Source organism: Dreissena polymorpha, chromosome 7 (assembly GCF_020536995.1).
Source record: "Dreissena polymorpha isolate Duluth1 chromosome 7, UMN_Dpol_1.0, whole genome shotgun sequence".
Classification (NCBI taxonomy): Eukaryota; Metazoa; Mollusca; class Bivalvia; order Myida; family Dreissenidae; genus Dreissena; species Dreissena polymorpha.
Window position 1 is genome coordinate 31,292,155 of NC_068361.1, and position 21,926 is coordinate 31,314,080.

The window sequence follows — 21,926 nt, forward strand, 5'->3', positions numbered from 1 at the left end:
AAAACAATTCGAATAGACGACTGAACCAAAATATACACTCTCAGTAGGCCTATGTTCTACACACACAATTTCACATCCAAATAGGCACGCACATTCTGAAAATCAATAACACGAATAAGCTAGATCTACATGAAGATCTAAATCATTCGTCTCACCGGTTCCATCCGAGGTAAGTAGTCTATAGAATATGCACTTTTTTACAATTCGCGACTTTCCAGTTTAGCGCCCCTAGCGGTCAGGAGGTGATTTCAAAACAAAGATGGCTGCCTATGGGGTCATGACCCATATGATATGAAAGCATTGAAAAGCGATAAATATACATTAAATTCACAACGTAAACATAATCAAAGGAGAAACAAACACATCAAAGGTAAATATATTTGTTTCTGCAGTTTTTTCTTAATGCCAGCTGATAATATCAAGTCCTTACATCAAAATTGACGTGCGCTGTGTTGAAAAGACTTGGTGGGGTAATGTAAACACATTGATATCTACGTACATTGAAATGAGGTAGATTTAGGCTGAAAATAGCGTCCAAATAAAATGTTATATGTAAAAATATTAATATTAAATAAATGTGAATCCTCATTGATAGATGACAATCATTTTTAAATGAAATTCCAATATCGACTATCATATGTGAACAGTATGTCATGAATGCATTCTTTGACTTTATTAAAATCAGGGAAACACTAAAACATGTAAAGTCTGTGTGGTCGTCTGAATATAAAACGCTTCGTGTTGAGTATTGAATACTGCTTAAGCCGGTGCTAGTGGTAAGAGATGTTTAACCTTCTATTGCCTCCCTCACATGAATGGATATGATAAAACTGAGTCGCAATTTTTTTACTTTCATTTTTGGTTTGGTTGCTCTCAAAGGATAAGCATTTCCAGATTTTTTTTTTAAATTTTTTTTTTCCATTTATGATAGGCCCCAAAAAATAAATTGATTGTTTCCGCTTTCCAGACCAACCGAATTTTTTTCTCCGGGCCCTTAAGTTTAACATTGAAAATGGCAATAACAGTGTCTGTTATGTTTATTTTTCAGATGCCTCATCATTGCTGTGTGCCGTTGTGTACTAGTGACTCTAGAGTGAAATCCTCGCAGGATCTTTCTTTCCATTCATTTCCCAAGGATGAAAGTTTGAAACAGAAATGGGTAAAGAACATTCGAAGAGACATTGGAAAGAACTTTAATTTGAACAAGCATACAAGGATATGTTCAGCTCATTTTGAGGGAACTTGTTATGAAGTGGCTGTGCCAGGACAAGTGCGTAGAAGGTTGAAAAAAGACGCTCTGCCCACAATATTTTCATGGGTCACGCCAAAAATTCCACGTAGAAAGCTATTCAGGGACAAAACACCTAAGACGCTGAAAGTGACAGAAAGTGGTCAAAGGTGTGTCTCTGGCAGTTCATTCATGATAGATCATTCATACTCTGGACCAAGTGACAATATGGACTATGTCATTGATGACTGTGACATACAGGATGTTTCTCCTTCGCCAGATACCTTGAACACTAGTAAGCAATCTTCATCTACAGATGACAGCCTTCAAGACATTGAAGCAGACCCTTCACCACACAAAGAGGACCTCTTCAAGCAGCACAAAGCCCTGCTGCATGCAAGATCTAAAGAAAAGTTTACGATTGTGCGGTTCTGTTCTTCTGATAGTGACATCAGATATTACACAGGCTTCCCTTCATACACAGCTATGTGTGCTTTCTTTCACTTCCTTCAGCCTGAATGTAACTTTTTGTACTATGTTGGTTCGGAAAATACTTCTCAAGGTAAAGCGTATGAGTTTGTGTCGAAGAGGGGGCCATCCAGATCTCTGTCTCCCCTAGAGGAACTTTTTCTCACATTGGTCCGCCTTCGAAAAGGTCTTCCAGAGAAAGTAATTGCAGACTTGTATAACTTATCTGAAGGACATATTTCGAAGATTGTGAATACCTGGATTCTTTTCCTGTTTGACAGGTTAAGGTGCCTACCAATTTGGCCGTCCCACAAACAGGTGCGAAAAACAATGCCCATTTCATTCCGGACTGATTACCCTGACACACGAGTCATTATTGACTGTACAGAGATATTCATTGAACAGCCGTCAGCATCAGTGTGCCAAAGGGAAACATTTAGCTCCTATAAACACCATAACACTGCCAAAGGACTCGTGGGTATAGCACCCAGTGGCCAAATTACTTTCATCTCAAGTTTATATGCGGGTAGATGCAGTGACAAAAAAATTGTAAGGCACTGTGGCTTATACGATATTCTGGAGGAGGGAGATTCAGTCATGGCCGACAAAGGTTTTGATATTGAAGAGGATTTGAAGGAGAGAAACCTATCGTTAACAATCCCCCCGTTTCTTGAGAACCAGGCTCAGTTCACCTCCCAACAGCTTGCGGCGACAAGGAACATAGCCGCAGTACGAGTGCATGTGGAACGAGCAATAAGAAAGGTGAAAGAATTTGAAATACTCAGACACACAGTCCCAATATCACTTTGCCCAATGTTGGAAAAAATTTGGACGGTTTGTGCTCACTTGGCCAATTTCACTGGTAGCTTATTTAAGAATAAATAAAAAGGTCCTCTTTGTGGTTCTGTCAGAAAACTTGTTTGAACAGTTACAATTTACAATTGCTTTTGTGGCACGCTAGATGGGAAGCCGGCCTTTGTGATTTTGCAGAAACTGAACAAGTGTTATTTCATATGTGTGTTCAGTATTAAATATTGTGTTAAAGTGTAAATATAATTATAGTAAGATTACTGAAGAAAAAAAAACAATATCATTGAAAATTTAATACAGAAAACTGTGAAAAGTCCTGAATTCATATGTTTATATTTTATTTTAACCCTTTTTATAGTGCTGGAACCAAACTTTAATGGCCTTTACTTTTTACAGTTTGGATCCTGATCAGATGCCACTAAATGATATTTTGATAGTGTTTTTTGAAAGAAAGTTAAAATGATATTTTTAGAAATTCAGCAGATAGTTAAAATTATATTTTTAGAAATTCAGCAGACGACATAATTATTTCCCAGCATTTACAGTGTTAACCATTTGGACACGACTGTCAGATTAATGTGAAATATCAAGAAATGATTTCCATAATTTTTATTTTTGTCAGCATGCAAACCTGAAATTTCCCTGAAAATTGGCTCCTAATATGGATATGAACTAAATACTTAGTTAATGCACCTTGAATCACTTTCAATTTCATACATGTATAGAATAACATAGTCCATGATGGAACTAGAATCAGGATTTTTCAAATAATTATTGACTCTATATTGATATATCTTATAATAAAGTTATAAAACATACATGTCTGGTCCTCTATTTCATATTCTACTGCATTTGATATATTATCCTATTTATAGGCTATAAGACTGATTTGGAAAATACACAACATAGTTTTAAAATTAAAATGTTGCCTAAACCCTTACTGCATAAGAACCTGTAAAAAAATTTAGTGACTTATTGATCTGCTGGCAATATTAGATAATGCACACTTAAAACTGCAGGTGGCCACTGTAATCCCAATCAATGCCAATAAACAAGGGGTCATAGATCCCCTAGTGACTGTGTAGACGAGAGTTGATCAGCTGGATGTTGCTTAAGGCCATGTGCCATATGAAGGATGTCCCGTAATTTATGACACCTTTTTATCCATTGTTGCCAAGGACTTCCCATAGTTACAAAGAATTTTGCAAGATGTTTATATGCAGATTTGTTATTCTGTATCATCTATATAGTGCTGATGAAACACTGAGTGTATGAATGTTTGGTCACATCACTTTTTTTTTAGTCATTATCATTCATCTTTATGGAATAGAAATTAAAGAGTTTAGAATGTCATTTAAGAAATGAAATAATGAATTGTCATAATATTATGAAGTCCAAACTAATATTTATAATTTGAGATATAAATTAAATTATATATAGCTATAGCTCTACTTCAGAAAATACTTGTAATTAAATTTGATATTTAATATTTATATATCTTTTCCTAATGTTTGTGTTAATTTGAGATAGCAACATTTATTACTGCTATTTTTCAGAAGAACCAAAAAATGACCTTGAATATGAAGATTTATTTTAATCTGCAGACAATTGTTTTTTCCTAATCAATTGTCCTTGTTATTTATTAAAGCTAAACCTCTGTTAAAATATTAGGTCATCTCTTGATTTTGATTATTTATAAATGATGCTTATTTTTAGTGCTTTTATTTGTTGATATATTTAAATAATAATGTTATTCCTCAAATGTGCATAGAACGCTTAATAAAATTTTACATAGTACATTTGTTGTATATCTTATTGGTTTTTGAAAAGGTCCATGAGCCTTCTCAAACGAGTGCTTGGTGGAATCAATCCTCTCGGTGCAAAAATGAGAAAGCGATCAAGATCCATTTGGTAATGAATGAAGTCATTGAAGTTAAACTTGAAAATTAACTTAGTGTATAGAACTTATCGGAAGCCAAAGATCGTTTGTTTTTCAAATCATATAGAACCTGTAACTGTAGAAATTCAGCAGACACCATTTATACCAGACATTATATCTAAGACGAGAATGGTCACTCTTCATTCATGTTTATCAAAAGTAAAAACAGAAGTAAACTTTACACTTTTAATTCATGAATTTCCATATGGAAACATTCAAAATACATATCAACATATTATACACATAATGAGCAAGCATGAGACAGCAGTTTTTTAACCACATTTACCCTTTCAGTGCGGGAACCGAATTTTGAAGGCCTTTGCAAACAGTTTGGATCCAGATGAGACGCCACAGAACGTGGCGTCTTATCAGGATCCAAACTGTTTGCTATTCTGATAATATTCTTTGAAAAAAATCGAAGAAAATGCTAATTTTAGAAATTCAGCAGACGACATTTTAGCAGACGGCAAATTTCCCAGCATGCAAAGGGTTAAATTAAGATGACTTGTGAACTAGAACTTTACTAAACTGAAAACACATTTTGTCATGCTGATATATATGCCATTTGTATTCAAACAGTTAAAATACATATGATATAAACATATATTACAGATCTATAAAAGTACATTTTTACAATTTTTATACAAGGCAGTTTTTTTTAACCACAACATTTCAAACATGCAGTATTATTCCGACTAACTCCACTCAATTAAAGACCATTTTCACTGTAAGGAGAGCTGTGTAATTCCTGACGTAAAGTAATGAGCCATATCACAGGAAAAGGGACCTTACGGAGATTACGTAAAGTTTGAATATAGTTCAGCCTTTGCTTAAAAGTGCAGTCTGATAAGGATTCAACATCTATTCTTTACTGGATGAATAGCAAACTGGATTCAGAACGGACTGAGATTTTCTATCTGGTTTCAATCTACTTAAGGTACCTTTTCCTGTAACACGACTCAAATAATACACTAATATAAAAGGAATGCATCTAATAACATAGACTGACACTACAGAAAGCATTAAGAAACAAAGTGTGGCAGTAACTTGTTGAACCATATGTCTGACAGCTTAGGCAACATGACACTGTTGAAGAAGTGTTGGTCCCTTTCCACACAAACTATCATAATGTCATCAGGGGGAACAAACACAACCAGGTCACATGTTTCGATACCACAAATATTTAACTGTCCTTGAATCTGAAAGTAATAGTCATGCTTTTCATGTAGCTTGACTCTGTCATTGTCTTTTTTCAAATAGAATGATCTATTATTTATCTGTTTCTGGATTGAAGTTTTTCTATCAAACAAACTGTATGGACATTTCACTTCTACCAACTTCATGACCCTATCTTCTGTCAGAACTATTCGGTCAGGACTTGCACCAAGAAATGGAATGTTTGGATTCACTACCAGACCTACAGCACTGTCTGTAACATTTGTCTGTTGTGCATATTTAGCAAACGCAACATTCTCATACATGATCCCATGTTTTACACTGCGACTTGTGAAGTGCACCTTTTTTTGGTCAAATGTTTTACATTGATCAGTTGTTGACTTCATTCTACAAAATGTTCCAAATGTAGAAGATGTTATTCTGTACTCGCGCTCAGAAAACCACTTAGCATTTTTGCTTTGCATCCGTGTTTGTTTTTCAATGTTTTTAGACATCTTAATGTCACAGGTGATAAGTCCTTCATAGAATGTCTTCTCATTTTCGCTGAATTCATGGCAAGTTTTGCTGAAGGTACTGGTTGTTTCTTGTAATCGCTCAAAGAGCATGTCATTCAAGTCACTTGCATCACTTTGGGCTTTTGGTAACACTGGCTCACAGTTGTTGCTCCTTAATGTTTCTATAACTGGCAATTTCAGCCCACCAGTGTCATACAATTTAACAAGTTTTTCAATCTGTGTACTTGACACAGCTTTTGCAAAGTGCGGTACAGGATTGTGATATTTCACTGTAGAACACAATTCTCTCTTTGCCACTTTGAAAGGGTCATGTTTCACAAAGTTAATGTCACTAAACAAAAGTGGTTCGTCAGAAATGGGTTTTCGCACATGCCACATTTGTAATTTATCTGTACAAGTTTGGATGTCTGGAATTTTCTCCACTCCTTGTCTATGGAGGTCAATTATCAAGTACACAATGGCCACAACATGTTTGCACTGTCCATCATTACCAGCAGGACAGGTGCAAGTTGCCCACTTCATGGAGGTACCACCATTTTTCAGACACAAATGGACATGGTAGTCCTTATCCTTCATAGAAGGGACAGCGACACCCTTAAAATATATATATTTTCCGGATTCGGATTTCACGCAACTTAGTTTTGATACTTTGCCTTCTCGAAAAAGGTTGTATCCCTCAATTCTATGTCGTTTTGTCTTGACTTTCTCATCCAAGACCTTCTCGTCGATATCGGTGACATAGAAATCTTGACCCCAGCCGTTCTTTGGGGCAATTCTTCCTTGGAAAGCCAGTAAAGCTGTAATAAATAAATTTAACTAATCAAAGTACTTTGTTCAAGTTAAATGCTTACAGAGACTTTGTATATGTATAAGTTGCTGGTAAATAATTTTGAAGATAGAATCTAAATATTACAGAATTTGGCACCTGCGAAGACTGCATTTTGAATCTTGAAAAAAACTAGTTACAACTTTTTCATTATTAGTTTTTGCTTGGTATGGCTAATTTGCAAAAGAAGTTGCCAAGTGAATGAAATATGACCAGTGCTACATGAAATCCAACAATGAATGTTTTGATCCACACTGTCTCATCAAGATTCACATTGTCAAAAACATACATAATAATATAGGCTTTCACATAACGAGACTCCTTTAGTCGTTGTACCAATCATCTGAGCGAAAGTGACCAGATTTTGACTTTATAGCTACATGATTTATAATATGTACAACTAATAATACTGCCTGTTTTTTTGGCTTTAAATCATGCAATATACACTGTACAGGAGTATCTGCTTTATCTATACTGAAGCACTAATCCCAATAGGCACATGCATTCCTTGTCTATAATATTAAATGTTATTATAATATAATCTGCGTCACAGGAAAATGGACTTAGCGTGAGTGTTAATAGTTTCGATCCCGATCAGCTTGTGTCTTTAAGTGCAAGCTGATAAGGATCCAAACCGTACACTATTCTGTCAGTACTTCTAAAGATGCTAAGCTAACATTTTAAAACAGATCTATTTCCAAAATATATTTAAACACTTCACAGAAAATGTTTACCTTTGCGAGTCAATGTTGGATTTTCATTCATGATCTCTATACAACCAGGGCAGTTCCATGAAGACAAATAACCAGCCTCGTCTTCATCCATGTCAACACAACGTGGGTGAAACCAACCATCGCAAAAGTCACATTCAACCATCATTTCATTCTCGTCATTCTTCTGTCGGCACAGACAATACAGCTGAACATCTTTAGTAGAGCCGTCCCCGAGCTTACGTTTCTTCGACATTTTAGATCCTGGAAAAAGAATAACAATTTATGCGACTCCACACTCTGGCTCATTTGTTTTCAGACAAATACATACAATACTATTTTTTACTTGACTATGGCTTGTCTTGACAGAGAATCAAATTGGTAACCTTTGGCACTTGATGGGTGAACACTACCTCTGCCATTACACTGGTAATATCATTGTAACACACTGACAGTGACTAATTGCTGTGTGACACTATTATATGTTCTATCTAGATTTTAAACACACATGCAACTTATCAAATACTTTCGGACACTGAAATAGTCCTGTTACAGCATTTACAGTTGCACTGACTCAACCTAAGAGGCTTAGTGGTATGAATGCACTTCATCCTGTGTGTTGATGGGATTACTTTAAAATAATGATTGATTGATTTATGGTGGTAAACATTCATATTATTGTTAAAGTTCACTTATTAAATATTTTTACGCTGTTTCAAACATAAATTTAACACTTCAATGTATTAACTACCGTTATGTAATGTATTTACATTACCCCACCCGCTCTTTTCAACACAGCGCACCGATGCCTACCGTCAATTTTGATGATACTAAATAGATGTAATCAGCTGACTATAAAAGAATAATTGAAGAAACAATCATATTTACCTTGTAGATGAGTTTAATTCTTTTTTTGATGGTGTTTAGCGAACGACTTTACTGTATATATATCGATTGTCAATGTCTTCATATCATATGGGTTATGACCCCATAGGCAGCCATCTTTGATTTGATATCACCTGCTAACCGCTAGGGGGCGCTAAACTGGAAAGGGGCGAATTACATCCAAAATGCATAAACACGAAAACAATGCGCTTCTTCAATGTTTTATTCCCAGACATCGCATACTTGTTTTGTGTACACCTAAAGATGACATCACAAAAATGACGCAATAAGTATGTCATTTTATGACGCCATCAATCAGCTGATTCATATTACGGATGGCGAAAAATTATGTCCCTCGACTAGATCTAAAGGTTGTAAGTAGTATTTATAATTTTAAAGCCAAAGTTTTCTCAACTCTAGAGATTTCTTATGAAAAATTATTCAGCGGTTGAATAAAAAGTAGTCCGTGCACGTGACAGGTATATTCAACAAGGTGGGAGCCAGGCTGGTTTATTCCATATGGTGTTATACCGTCAATGTCGGTATAAAAATGGGATAAAAGATGTTATACCGTCAATGTGGCGCTGAAAATGGGATACATTAAATAAGCCTATTGATCAAGTTTAACACATAGACGTTCACTTTTAATAACATAACTTCTGATTCAAATGATAGAACTATATGACTATATATCTAAAATTGTAATCCTTATACATTTGTACGTGCGATTGTTAAAAAATCTATTTACTATACAAACTATGCCAACGTGCAAGTCGACTACCATTATCTACATGGTCTGTCTAAAGTTGAGGGACAAACAAATCCAAAATTACAAACCACAAGGTCTTAGCATCACGCGTTTAAAGCAATACTGTTGATCTGAAATTGCGTGTTGCAGATAACGATAAGGATATGCATGTTGTCGATAGGTACGGTTTAAAATATTGATGGCAATATAGAAAAAAAAACGCCTGTGTTGTTTTTAAGTAAACAATTTTATAAATCGAAATTTTGAAACAAATATCTGTATGGCAGTTTACAATTTTTGCGCTTAGCAATAATAGTTTCCCAATGTATGTTCAGTACTATGAGTACTTTTCACTGCATTTTGTGCATATTTAAATGGTCATATGTTGAATTGTGTTGTGATAAGTCATGCGCTTCCTTTGTTATTTTACGAAAACAGACATGAAGATCCTAAATATTGTGTGCTGCGCCTCGCTCTGTTTTAATGCTTGAAATAAGAATTTTAAAACAAGAACTGTTCATTCATGGGACATGTGGAAACTAACAACGCGTACTTTTAAAAAGAGGTATGTACTAAATAGAATAAACACGGGAGTTGAAAAATAATATTGAACTCAAAATAACTGTATTAGTCGAAATTTAAACTAGTAATGCCTTTACTCTTTCATAAAAGATGTTATCTTGACCCTTTCGACGGAAGAGAACAATGCCGCTGATGTTGCAACCACACATGGCATCACTTCAACGGCATAGTCCACAGCAGTACCAATAACATTGCAAAGAAATACCATCCAGTGAGAATGTTCAGAATTCTTTTCAATTCAGAGTTCAATTCTTACTTACTTGAAAATTATTAATTTAATCTTGATAACGTCAAAAAGTATGTCGTGGAGGATGGATCCTAAGAACGAGGCCTAAGCGGACGTCACACTCTGAATGTCCCGGTCACAATGCGGACACCATATCGAGTATGCGATTGCGGTCTCAGTTGTAAGTTGACTGATACAGTATACTCTTTATACTTTTCCTTTTTTTCTTCGGATAAAAAAGCAAAGCGATTTAGCTATCGCACCCATGCTTTTTGTGATTATTTCCTGCATCCTACGTGTGTCTGCATTATTTTGGTGCATTCCATTGGGGACAAGATAACTATTTATGCAAAGCATCAAAGGGCGTCGGAAATTTCAGTGTAAAAGGCACTCAATGAAGTTACATGGAACGATTTTTTCCTACTGTAAATAGTAATATATTGGCCGATTATTTTAAACAAAAAAGAAAAAGATACTGGTATAACCATTATCTATGATTTTGTGTTATAACTCCCAAATAACCATTATCTATGATGTTGTGTTATAACCCCCAAATAACCATATATATGATTTTGTGTTGTAACCCCCAAATATTTCATAGTTCATTTTATTTACATTGTTTTCCTTTTTTTACTGGCATCCGTGTGCAGTTTTCATTAATGGAACAGAACTGTGTATGTTTTAAAAAATCGGCTTCATCTTGTAAGCGTAATTTCATATTTTTCTCAACTTCAAGGGGAGATGATTCTGAACTTATTCTTACGTTGCTCATTTACTATAGGGGTTGAGTACTCATTGATATTAAAACACTGTAACAGTTTTAATGTGTTTACGACCCCCCCCCACCCTCTAACACATATATTTCATGGGCATAATAAAAACAAAAAATGGTAACAATAAAACAGCATATTTATTTAAACTAAAATGTCTACATCAAAACAAAAAGTTAACATAGAACACAAATAAAATAATTTGAGTCTACTGGGGCTCGAACCTTGGGCCTCTCTCATGTGAAGCGAGCGTGTAACCACTACACTACGGAACCGCTTGTAAAACCAACTTCTAACTAAGATATTAATAAGTCACTGTAGTGTAACGGTTATCAATAAAGCAATAAACCGTGTAATCGCTGTCGTCTTGTAAAATTGAAGAAAATACGCGTTAACCAAAACTCGAACAGTGATCAGTAATTAATTAAAAGAATTAGCTTTGCATTATTGGCAATAAAAGTTGCAGTAAATGTAATAGGCACAAATGCAGTACTAATTAACACTAATTTACACAAAAAATCACCACTATGCAAGATATTCTGACAACAAAAATATATACATTAATCAGTAAAATAACTTCTCCTCCCATAAGCGAAAAAATAGTATGACATACGAGTCGCCGCACTTCAGTGCGACGCCAATAACGCTCAAAGATGAATTGTTGGGGGTGAGTTTATTAAAGAACGTGGCTTTTGTCGAAATTTCACTTCCGAAACTGTGTTTTCCGAGGGTGCTTGCTTTGGGCGAAATTCACTTTCTTAGAAGGTACCAGATCATATATTGTTGACTGCATGTATTGTGCAATGAGATATTTATGTTCACAATGATATAGGTCTTGCAAAATTTGAGATATAGGTGATACAAGAAAAATGCTTTCAAGTTGGCAGTTTTATAATGGGAAATTGCATTTGTTTAATTCAACCTTAAAAAAACTAACTTCAGGTAAAATATTTATATAAAATCACTATTCAGAAGTGTGTTTTATTTAGCGGGAAAATATGTGATTTATATAATAACGTGTGTGTTTTCTATGATTTGTAAAGGAAAACGAAAAAAAGTGGAAGCCTCAGTGCTCACCCGATCGTGATTAAAGAAACATTTAACACGTATAACGCATCAGTATGTCCATAACATGCAAGTACGTGTAAATGAGCTGTTAATTTCGTTGTTTTATATGATTTACAAGCGATTTTTTTACGCTTTGCCTCCGGAATCTAAGAACAGAAAACGCAAGCCAGATAGCTTATCATGTTTCATTCTCCAATGCGTGTTTATGGTATTTCTAGTTGTCAGATCGACTTGAAATCGACTTGAAATTGTGCATTTGTGGTATAAATAATACCAGCGACTTCTACAACTACGGCCTTCATCTAGATCCCAGTCTCCTTCAGAAAGAACCCAGACCAAAAGCGAACGACGAAAGTCCGTCATTACAAAAGGGAGAGTTGAAGGAGGCAGTGGGCAGTTTAAAGGCAGGAACATATCCGATAGTGGACAACTTCCTTCGAAACTGATTAAACATGGAGGAGAGGCAACAACTGCAGCAATGACAGTAGAAGCAAGAAGATCTGGGAGGACATGAAGTGGTACAAGGAGTGGACCCAGTCTCTGTTGATTCTCCTACATAAAAGGACACTCTCAAGTTTTGCGAGAATTACCGTACAATCAGCCTTGTCAGGCATCCCAGGAAAAAAAAGCTCCACAACATACTCAACCGATTAAAAAGAAAGACCGAGAAACTGCAGAAGTGCAGGCTGGATTTAGAGATGGGCGTAGCATTGTGAACCAGATCTTCAACTGCAGGCACAGTATTGAGAAACATCTGGAACAAAAACGTGAGCTCTTCGACGACTTCATCGACTTCTAGAAAGCTTTCAATCGCGTATATTATGATGGCCTATGGCGGATTCTGAGATGGTCCAACATTGACTATGGGCTGGGGCAAGTCATCCAAGAACTCTACGGAAAAGCCAGCAGCACAGTATTTCTAAATGGAAAGATGAGTGACTTCTTCAGGGCAACATTGGGCGTCCTTCAAGTTTGTCTGCTTCCTCTCGTCCTGATTTACCTTTTCTTGAGAATATATGTAGGAGATTCTCCAAGACCACCACAACTCCATCTCCGTCGGTGGCAGACCCATCTCCAACTTGAGATTCGCTAATGGCATTGACCTCATGGGTGTACAAGTAGTGAACTCCAAGACCTCACCAACAAGCTTTACGAAAGAACAGGAGCATACGGGATGGGGGTCAGCACAGAGAAACCGAAGATCATGGTCAATAGCACGAAACCACGTACGCATATATCACCATGAACGGCGAGAAACTGGAAGAAGAGACCACCTTCACGTACTTAGGAATAACCCTATCTAATGATGGTAACATTACCGCTGAGGTCCGAATAAGAATCTTAATGGCATTTGCAGCGATGGCTATATTGATCAGATTATGAACAAGCAGCTCCATCAGCTTCCCCATCAAGTAACGCTCTACAAGCTAATCATAGTCTCAATAATACTGTGCGACTGTGGGACATGGACGCTTCACGCGGACACAGAACGCTGGATACAGACCTTTGAACACAAGTGTCTCCAAAAACTGCTCCGCATCTCCTAAATGGAGCACAAGACCAACGATTAGGTCCTGACCATTTCAATAACACGTGTTTTCCCACAAGATCCCCTACTAGGGACCTTAATACAACGAAAGTTGGCTTGGTTTTGACACATCACCAGACACGTGAAGTCTGTGTTCCAGGGAGCCCTAGAGGAGTTCGCCGGCAAATCTAGATGGAAAATGTGAAAAATTGACGCCCCTTTCCATGAATGAGCTACTCATAGCAGCCTACAAAAGACCTGACGCGCGGAAGATCTCTAAGTCGTCGTCTCTCTTTTCCCCTAAACCGGTCAAGGAAATGATGATGATATTGCAATTACATCGTTATAGCAGTGCATACTCTGAAAAGGTGCACGTGTATATTTCATGGTTTATTAATCTCATTTATTTAGAACTATCTGATAAGGGGCGGGAATGCTAACTTGTACACAAACGAGGAGTCTATCGTTAAGGGATCCCGATTTATTTAGCAAAAAAGAAAATGGCATTTGTTTTGACTTATAATAGATATATGTGCCGACTCGCCGTGCAAACCTGTATTTAATTTTTTGGATATATTCAGATTTACTCAATTACTTAATATTTATTATTATGCACGTTTAAAAGCATTTAGTTTTTACAAATTTTGAATTGCGATTTATAGTTTTGAATATCTAAAATCTATACGTATAAATTCGTGTAAAGTTTATGTGGACATCATTAGAATAATATTTGGAATGTTTGACCCTACAATATGTCCCGATCCATTGAATATCATATGGTAAGATGTCAATCAATGACGTATTATCAGCGTTTAGGCCATGTCTGAATCAGCAATCACATCCATTAGTTTCAATTGTAACAACGCTTGTAATACAGGTGATCAAAGTGTGTTGTTTTAATGTGCATGTATGATCAAATAACACATTTATAAAACAACAGCATTGACCAGACGGCAAGCCTTTTCCTAGCGTATCTAAGATCCGTTCAACGGACCCATTCCGAAAGCAAAGTGGTGAAAAAAAACACAAACATGAACAAAATCAAAAAATTAAAACGTGTCCAATCATTATTAAACCTCAAGTTTATTTCAAAATCATCTAACAAAGTAGGTTACGTCATAATCTATATAACCCTGTTCTTCTGGTCAGTGGACCTTTCGCTAAAAAATAAATCACTATAATTCCGAAATTAGGCTTTTTCCAAAAAAGCCCGTAGGGTGCAATAATGTATTATTTATAGGTAAACATCAACTTAAATATTCCCGTTCGCCTTTCCCACGATTTATATCTTTATTCTTTATTTGGATTGCTTGAACGAGTTATTGATTGATCAATTTATTGGACATTAAATTGTGCATACGTTCTGGGTTTTTTTTATACCAAAGGTATACATATGTGAACGTGACTAGGTTGCACATTTTACAACACGAAATCATATCAAGTCTTTTTACAAGTGAATTATTATCATTTATATCATTATTACCAATTATATTATTATTTTATTTTGTTATTTTTGTTGAATTATAGTGACCAATTGTCCTCTTCAAGTGGTTTGATATGCCGTAAGCAATTGGTGAAGCATACTTTATTTGTTCTAAACATGCGTATATAATAAACCCAGAACACTAATATATATTTCTTGCCAGCCGCAGAATAAGGCTGACAATTCAAATAGAATACTATAGTCTTATAAAGGTTATATACACGTTTTTGTTGCTTAAAATTAAAGAACAATATAAGCCGTTCGTATGATCTACTTATTATAATAAACAACGTAAATAACGACTCCAAAAACAAATGCCATATATTTATTTGTATGCGTTATGATATGCCAAAGTCTATTTATAACTAATTTAAATGCAACCGCAGAACCTTATCTGGAAAATTCATGAACAACCGCCAGTCATGTATTGAATGAAAGTTACCAATTACATGTACAGTAATAAATACGTCATATAAACAGCATGACAATCATTAAAGCTTGGGTCATTTCTTCGGAACTGTCATTGATAAGCATTAGGGGGATAACCTGACACATAACACAACATTACTTACTTACACCCAGTTATTGTAAAATTCAAGTAAAATCCACGAATTATGAGAGACCACTTTCTGTAGAGCTTAAACATGATTTACAATGGTAAACACTGACTTTCTCCCAACTAACGCATTTTATTTCATTGCAACATACACCGGGATGAATATATCAATGTTAAACACAAACAAGGCTAAATTATCTGCGTTTTAATATTTTTTTATGTAAGTGCTTGCTAGCAAATAGTTTATTGCACCATTGACCGTTAAGACCACGACGAATATGCATTTTGCGTTTAACCTTGTCAAACATAATCATGCCTTTCTAGAATCGCGACGCTAAGTGACTCTCTATGCAGTTCGGTTTAATGAATCTATATTTTACTGAATTATATCAAACTTGTCATTAAAACTTTCGTTTCGTTGCTGAAACAGAGGTATGTTTCTGTTGTTTTATTTATAAAAAAGACAAAAAAACAACAACATCGGTACCGACAAAGCCGTTCGGTTGAGACATGCATTCTTTTGAGAAGGATAGGGTTTTGATTGGTTTTGCTATACCATGTGTAAGATTTATTGACCGACACAATTTTTTATACAAAATCTGATTCCTTATCAATAGCAACCGTTTACCTATAAGCAAGCATTATGTGGGTTATAAAATATAGATATTGTAATATAATATTCACTACAACTAGAGTTTGCTTGTTTCATCTCTTGAGTATTATTTGTATAAACAGGGCAGAAATAACAAGTTATTTCTGCTGAAAATAAACTGAATTACTGTTAAATATAAAAACATCAACGAAAACCACATTAATACGAAAAGATATTAAGATAACAAATAAGTATTCTTTGTCTGTTCCCTGTGTAAAAACTTTTTTATTGCGATTAACAGTTTAATTTCCGTTTTTAGTTCTTCGCTTGCAAAGGACTAAGGTTATGAGTGTGCGTTGCAAGTCAGTCTGCTCTTAACTACGCTGGGAACGATAACCACATCTGCCTGTTTATACTCTACCATGGGTACACTGCAGACAGCAGTGTGTGTATGTAATCAAGAGTGTTTAACACCTAGTTTGACGACAATGGCCTGTTTGTCATTGAAATCTGTACATATCGGCTGCTTTAATAAAAAACGGGGCTTAATGCATGTCAAATAAGTGGTTTCCCAGATAAGCCTGTGCACACTGATAAGCCTGTGCAATGCACACAAGCTTATCAAGGAGGTCACTTTCTAAGTGTATGATGTTTTTCGTTTAAGGAGAGTCTCTGGTACTGGGATGACAATTAATGAATATGCATTAAGCCCTGCTTTGTTTCAAAATGAAGCTTAAATTATCTTTTCTATTAATGATTTGAAAAAAAAGATAAAAGTATAATAACTTCAAACTAACCTCGCTGACAAGGCAAATCAAGGGACCTTCTCACAGTTTGTCATTAAACGCTTAATATTGATAAATGTAAACATTTGATCTTACAACTCCATTAAAAACAAGAATACAATTAAAGAAACAAAAAAAAAGTTACCACAACTGGGCTCGAACCAGTGACCCTTGGAATAAGTGCGATAGTACGATGGCGATAACGCGATAGTACGATGGTGACAATGCGGTAGTACGATGGCGACAATACGACAACTAACGCGAAAGTACGATGGTGACAATGCGATAGTACGATGGGGACAGTGCGACAATACGATGGCGACAGTGCGATAGTACGATGGCGACAATGCGATAGTGCGATAATACGATGACGACAGTGCGACAATACGATGGTGACAGTGCGATAGTACGATGGCGACAATACGATAATATAATGACGACAGTACGATAAAGCGAGTGTACGATGGTGACAATGTGAAAGTACGATCGCAACAATGCGATGATACGATGGCGACAGTACGATATGACTTGTCGCCATCGTACTATCGCGTTGTCGCCATCGTTCTATCGCGTTGTCGCGATTGTACTATCGCATTGTCGTCATCGTTCTATCGCGTTGTCGCGATCGTACTATCGCATTGTCGCCATCGTACTATAGCACTATCGCATTGTCGCCCTCTGGATTTTAATGTGTACCCACGATGGCCCTAACGGTATTCCGTAGTTTTTTTAGGCTTAAAGTATCTCAATGACTCCTTCATTCTTGCATTAAAAAAATTGATTTAGAGATACATCAGACGAAAGATTAATAAGTACATACCGGTATTGGTACATGGAAGCTTGATGATGTTGGTAAACATAGAAAAATTGTACACAATTGTATTGCGTAAAATACACAGCGTAGATTGAAAAGAAAAGTCAAATTACAAATGAAACAAACGTTAATTGGACATATTACGTACACTATGCAAACTTGATGAAATATGTCCTCCAAATCGTTACGAATGTTATGCTAACAACATGTTTAAATTGTTTGACAATATTGTTTTCAAAACTCTGCCATTTATGAATTCCACTCATACTGTGATTAAAATTCAACTGTGATTAAAATTCAGTTCAACATACCGTGCATTTATAAATAAGTGTGCAGTATACATTTACATTTAAAGGGGCCTTTTCACAGATTTTGGCATTTTTTAACTTATTCATTAAATGCTTTATATCGATAAATGTAAACATTGGATCGTAAAAGCTCCAGTAAAAAATCAAGAATAAAATTAAAAAAAGGAAAAGAACACTGCCCGGAACAGGTTTCGAACCAGTGACCCCTGGAGTCCTGCCAGAGTCCTGAAGAAAAAACGCTTTAGCCTACTGAGCTATTCCGCCGAGTACATATACTTGAAGTATTTTATACCTTATATAAGCAATCTTCGTAGTTTCACAAAATTTAACGACAAAAACAGAACTCTCCAAATTATTCAATCGTTTCGCGTTGCAACGCTTTATAATTTTTAGATTTTAAAATCGTCAAAAGATGCATATAATGGCTATATTAGACCATGGTACATGTTCAGTATAACTGTTTCCTCACAAATATCATAACTAAAACGAAAATTTGCGAATCTGAAACAACTTTTTTCAATTTTGTCAATTTACCAAAGCGTGAAAAGATCCCTTTAAAACCTTTGGATCAAAAGTGAACAACATCGGTCATTTGTTTGAATTATATTTTTCCATAGTATTTGCTTGTATTGTAATTTAAAAGAATGTCTTTTTTTCTATTTTAGAAAGTTTTATTCATATATGCGCTTATTTATACATTAGATTAAAACAAAGTGATGAAATATACGACTGTGCGACTGTGAGCATAATTAAAAATTATATGTATAGCAAAGAAAGAGCGATCTGTTGGTTTCCTCGCGTTTTCATTGAACACGTTGGCACACTCTGTTCTCCTTCATTCAACCCAGAATATAATTCAATATCAACATACATGTCAATCACTTTTTCATATAAGTCCATCCGTACGTCTACACAGTCGCCTTCTTTGAGAAATTAATGCCCGTTCATATAGAATGTCAGGACGGATCTCGGACGTCCTCTTTAAGACGAACATGTCATGTTTGGTACAACTCCTTTGTAAATGACAGGTACATGTACGTTAAGATTCGGTACGTAAGCTGAACTCTAAATAAATAGTTAAACGTATACTTGTCCTAAACTACCTTTTAATATCAACCGGTTGATATAGTTTTAGGTACATTTATCAGATTCCATATACCATTTCAATAGTCACAAATAAAGAAACAATCTAAAAGATAGTCAAAACAGCTACTCCAGCTACTAAACAAAGGTAACGACTGAATCGAACACATTTCCATTAGAGTTCACCTTTATTTGAGGAGCCAATAACCGGGTTTCGTTCAAAATGTTATGGTATAAACTATTTGGAAAATTAAAAGGGCACCAGGAACGTAGTGTCGCTCTTTGTAGTAACGTTAAAGGTTAAAGGTGCGGTTTATAGTCTGCTTCGATATATGCATCTTCAGTCGACTTCGATCACTGGGATTTAAGTCGTCCGTTTACATATGGCGCACAAGGCAGCTACGGCACATAGACTTATTTCCCTCACAGGGGGACCCAATCAATACATCTGGGTGGAGCAAGCGTGGGATTAATTTTTTGCTCAGAAAAATGCAGTGCCCTGAGCGGTATTCGAACCAGGGACCTTCCGATCTATAGACCAACATCCTACCACTAGACAACTGTCTTACATTATTGGTGTAAGTTACAGTCGTGTTTATGACATTAAATCATTTTATGATTAAATCAAACGTATGACATTATTACTCTTATATTTATTTGGTAGATACATCACTCATGATAACGCAAAAGGTGTTATCTTGTTTTGATAAAGGTTACATTCCACTAAATAATTGAGTTATGTAGGGCTATACTTTGTCTATAAAGCAAAATATTTTCTCGAAGGAATTATTTAAAGTCTTGACACTTCCCATGTTTATCAGTTGGATATAAAATGTAAGGGTAAGAACGGAGTTCACTACTTACGCACTGCAATATGATGAAGTTAGATGACACATTTAAATATTGTTTTACATGTAAGCGGTTTACATTCAACTTGAACCCGACCAATGAAATAAGGAGCAAAACAGTATATTGTTTTGTGTGTCGAGTTCTTTCTTGCTAACCATATTGACAATTTTTTTAGAAGAAATCATTTAAGCTCAGAATGCCTTTTAAGAATTTAATTTACGTGTAATCTGTTTGCATATTGTATTTATTGAATAGATGATAAGATTTTTTTTTTATATGTCACCGCTTAATATTATGAATTTAGCATGTCACAATTGACATTGATAGAAGTTTTTGGTCAAATGAAAAATGGAATATTGAAGAAGTATAAATATTTTTTTCCTAATGCAAAATGTATGTAGCTTTTCAAAAGTTGGCATTGAATAGTTTATTTTCGAAAAAAGCTGAGTTTTGAGACAAAAGTGGAATTTCGGGCCATCCTTTCACTATGAACACATGATTCGTTTATTATCCAAAATCATACTGATTATCAATATATAATGGTTCATTAGCGATTTACATCATAACAAAATGTGTATTTACATATCTTTACTTTTTTATTTTGTATTTTTAAGAAATAATACGTATTTGTTTTTACTTGTATGTTACTTACTTGTCAAGCTTGTTTATTTATTATTGTTCTTTCCGACCAACTATGTGATATTTGATGATTTTTATACAAAGGGAAGTAACTGTAAGAGACAGTTAAACGTTGTTCAAAGGGAGATAAGTTTTGCAGGGTATTTTCCAAAATGTGATGAGTGTTTATATTTATGTCTTATGCTGTCGTTCGTACTTTTGTGAGAGTGAGAGCACAAACATGACCGTTTGTTTAAAATGATATTTATTTCATATGTTAGATCTTGTTTTACTCAATCTTTCATTTTTGTTTGACACAGATTTGATCACTGACTAAAAAACAATTTATTCACATAAATAATTTTTATAAATTTTATAGATACTTGTGAACTACTTATCGGTTCAGGTTTATAATTATTTCATTTCTGTGACTGCATTATACTAGGACTTATAATATGTTGGGAATATACATGTTTAATGAGTATACAGGACCATCACTGTGTCTTTATTGATTGCTCACCTATGGAGGCGTAAATTATAAGTTTGAGTTTCATACAGGGCTGGATCTGATACCGCTGGTTTCCTTAAAGTTTTTGTCAAATTGTCTTCTTACCAAGCGCATGATATGATTCGGGACTAAAGATGGTCGTCTGTATGAAATATACTGCTAGCCCTGAATATAATGTGGGTAAAACAATATCAAACCAAACACTTTCTTACTTTCATTTAAAATATGAACAGTCATCTGCTCCTTTTTTATGAATATTTCATTAAATCTCAATGGTGTTAGTGTTACAAAAATAATTTTACAAAGATTAGAATGATACTATATTAAATGATCGATATCATTTCTTTGTAATTTTATATTCATTTTTATCCGACGTGATAAGACATTTATCATCATTAAAACTTGTTCCCTTTTTTTAATTATACATGTGTACATTTTTATTGGCTAACTTGCTTAAATCAGTAATATGGGAGAAGTTATAACACAAACACCAATTTCATGCAAAACTACTTTATTCACGCATAAGCGTTTATAGTTGGACATGTATGTGCTTGTACGATTTACTTTTTGTTTCAATATTTAGCACGAACACTTAAATATGTTGCACTTGACAGTAGTATTGTTCACTGAATAGCTAGAAACATTTGTAGCTTGCTTTAACAATTAGTTTCAATTGCATTCCGTTCCTTTTTGTCATTAAAACAATTGTGTAAGACATTCATTTTAAGAGCAGGCACTTCTTACTGGTAAGTGACTGATAATACAAAAAAAGCTTATAATTTCCTTCTTGCGTTAATAAGAATATTACTCACAATTTACAATTGTATGGTATCTGTTTGAATAAATTAAGG

General features: G+C 35.0%; 2 protein-coding genes across 2 annotated transcripts; one reads left to right on the forward strand and one right to left on the reverse strand.

Annotated features, from left to right (window-relative positions):
- Window positions 1-211: 211 nt before the first annotated feature.
- On the forward strand, window positions 212-4,279 carry LOC127839400 (uncharacterized). Its single transcript, XM_052367764.1, has 2 exons — window positions 212-370; window positions 1,049-4,279. The coding sequence occupies exon 2, from the start codon at window positions 1,049-1,051 to the stop codon at window positions 2,579-2,581; it is 1,533 nt and encodes a 510-aa protein (XP_052223724.1). The 5' UTR covers window positions 212-370; the 3' UTR covers window positions 2,582-4,279.
- Window positions 4,280-4,617: 338 nt separating this feature from the next.
- LOC127839399 (uncharacterized) lies at window positions 4,618-8,728 on the reverse strand. The gene is made up of 3 exons (XM_052367762.1): window positions 8,561-8,728; window positions 7,697-7,936; window positions 4,618-6,933 (listed from the first exon to the last, which is right to left on the reverse strand). Exons 2-3 carry the CDS (start codon window positions 7,926-7,928, stop codon window positions 5,468-5,470), a joined length of 1,698 nt encoding a protein of 565 aa, XP_052223722.1. The 5' UTR covers window positions 7,929-7,936; window positions 8,561-8,728; the 3' UTR covers window positions 4,618-5,467.
- Between the last annotated feature and the right edge of the window lie 13,198 nt (window positions 8,729-21,926).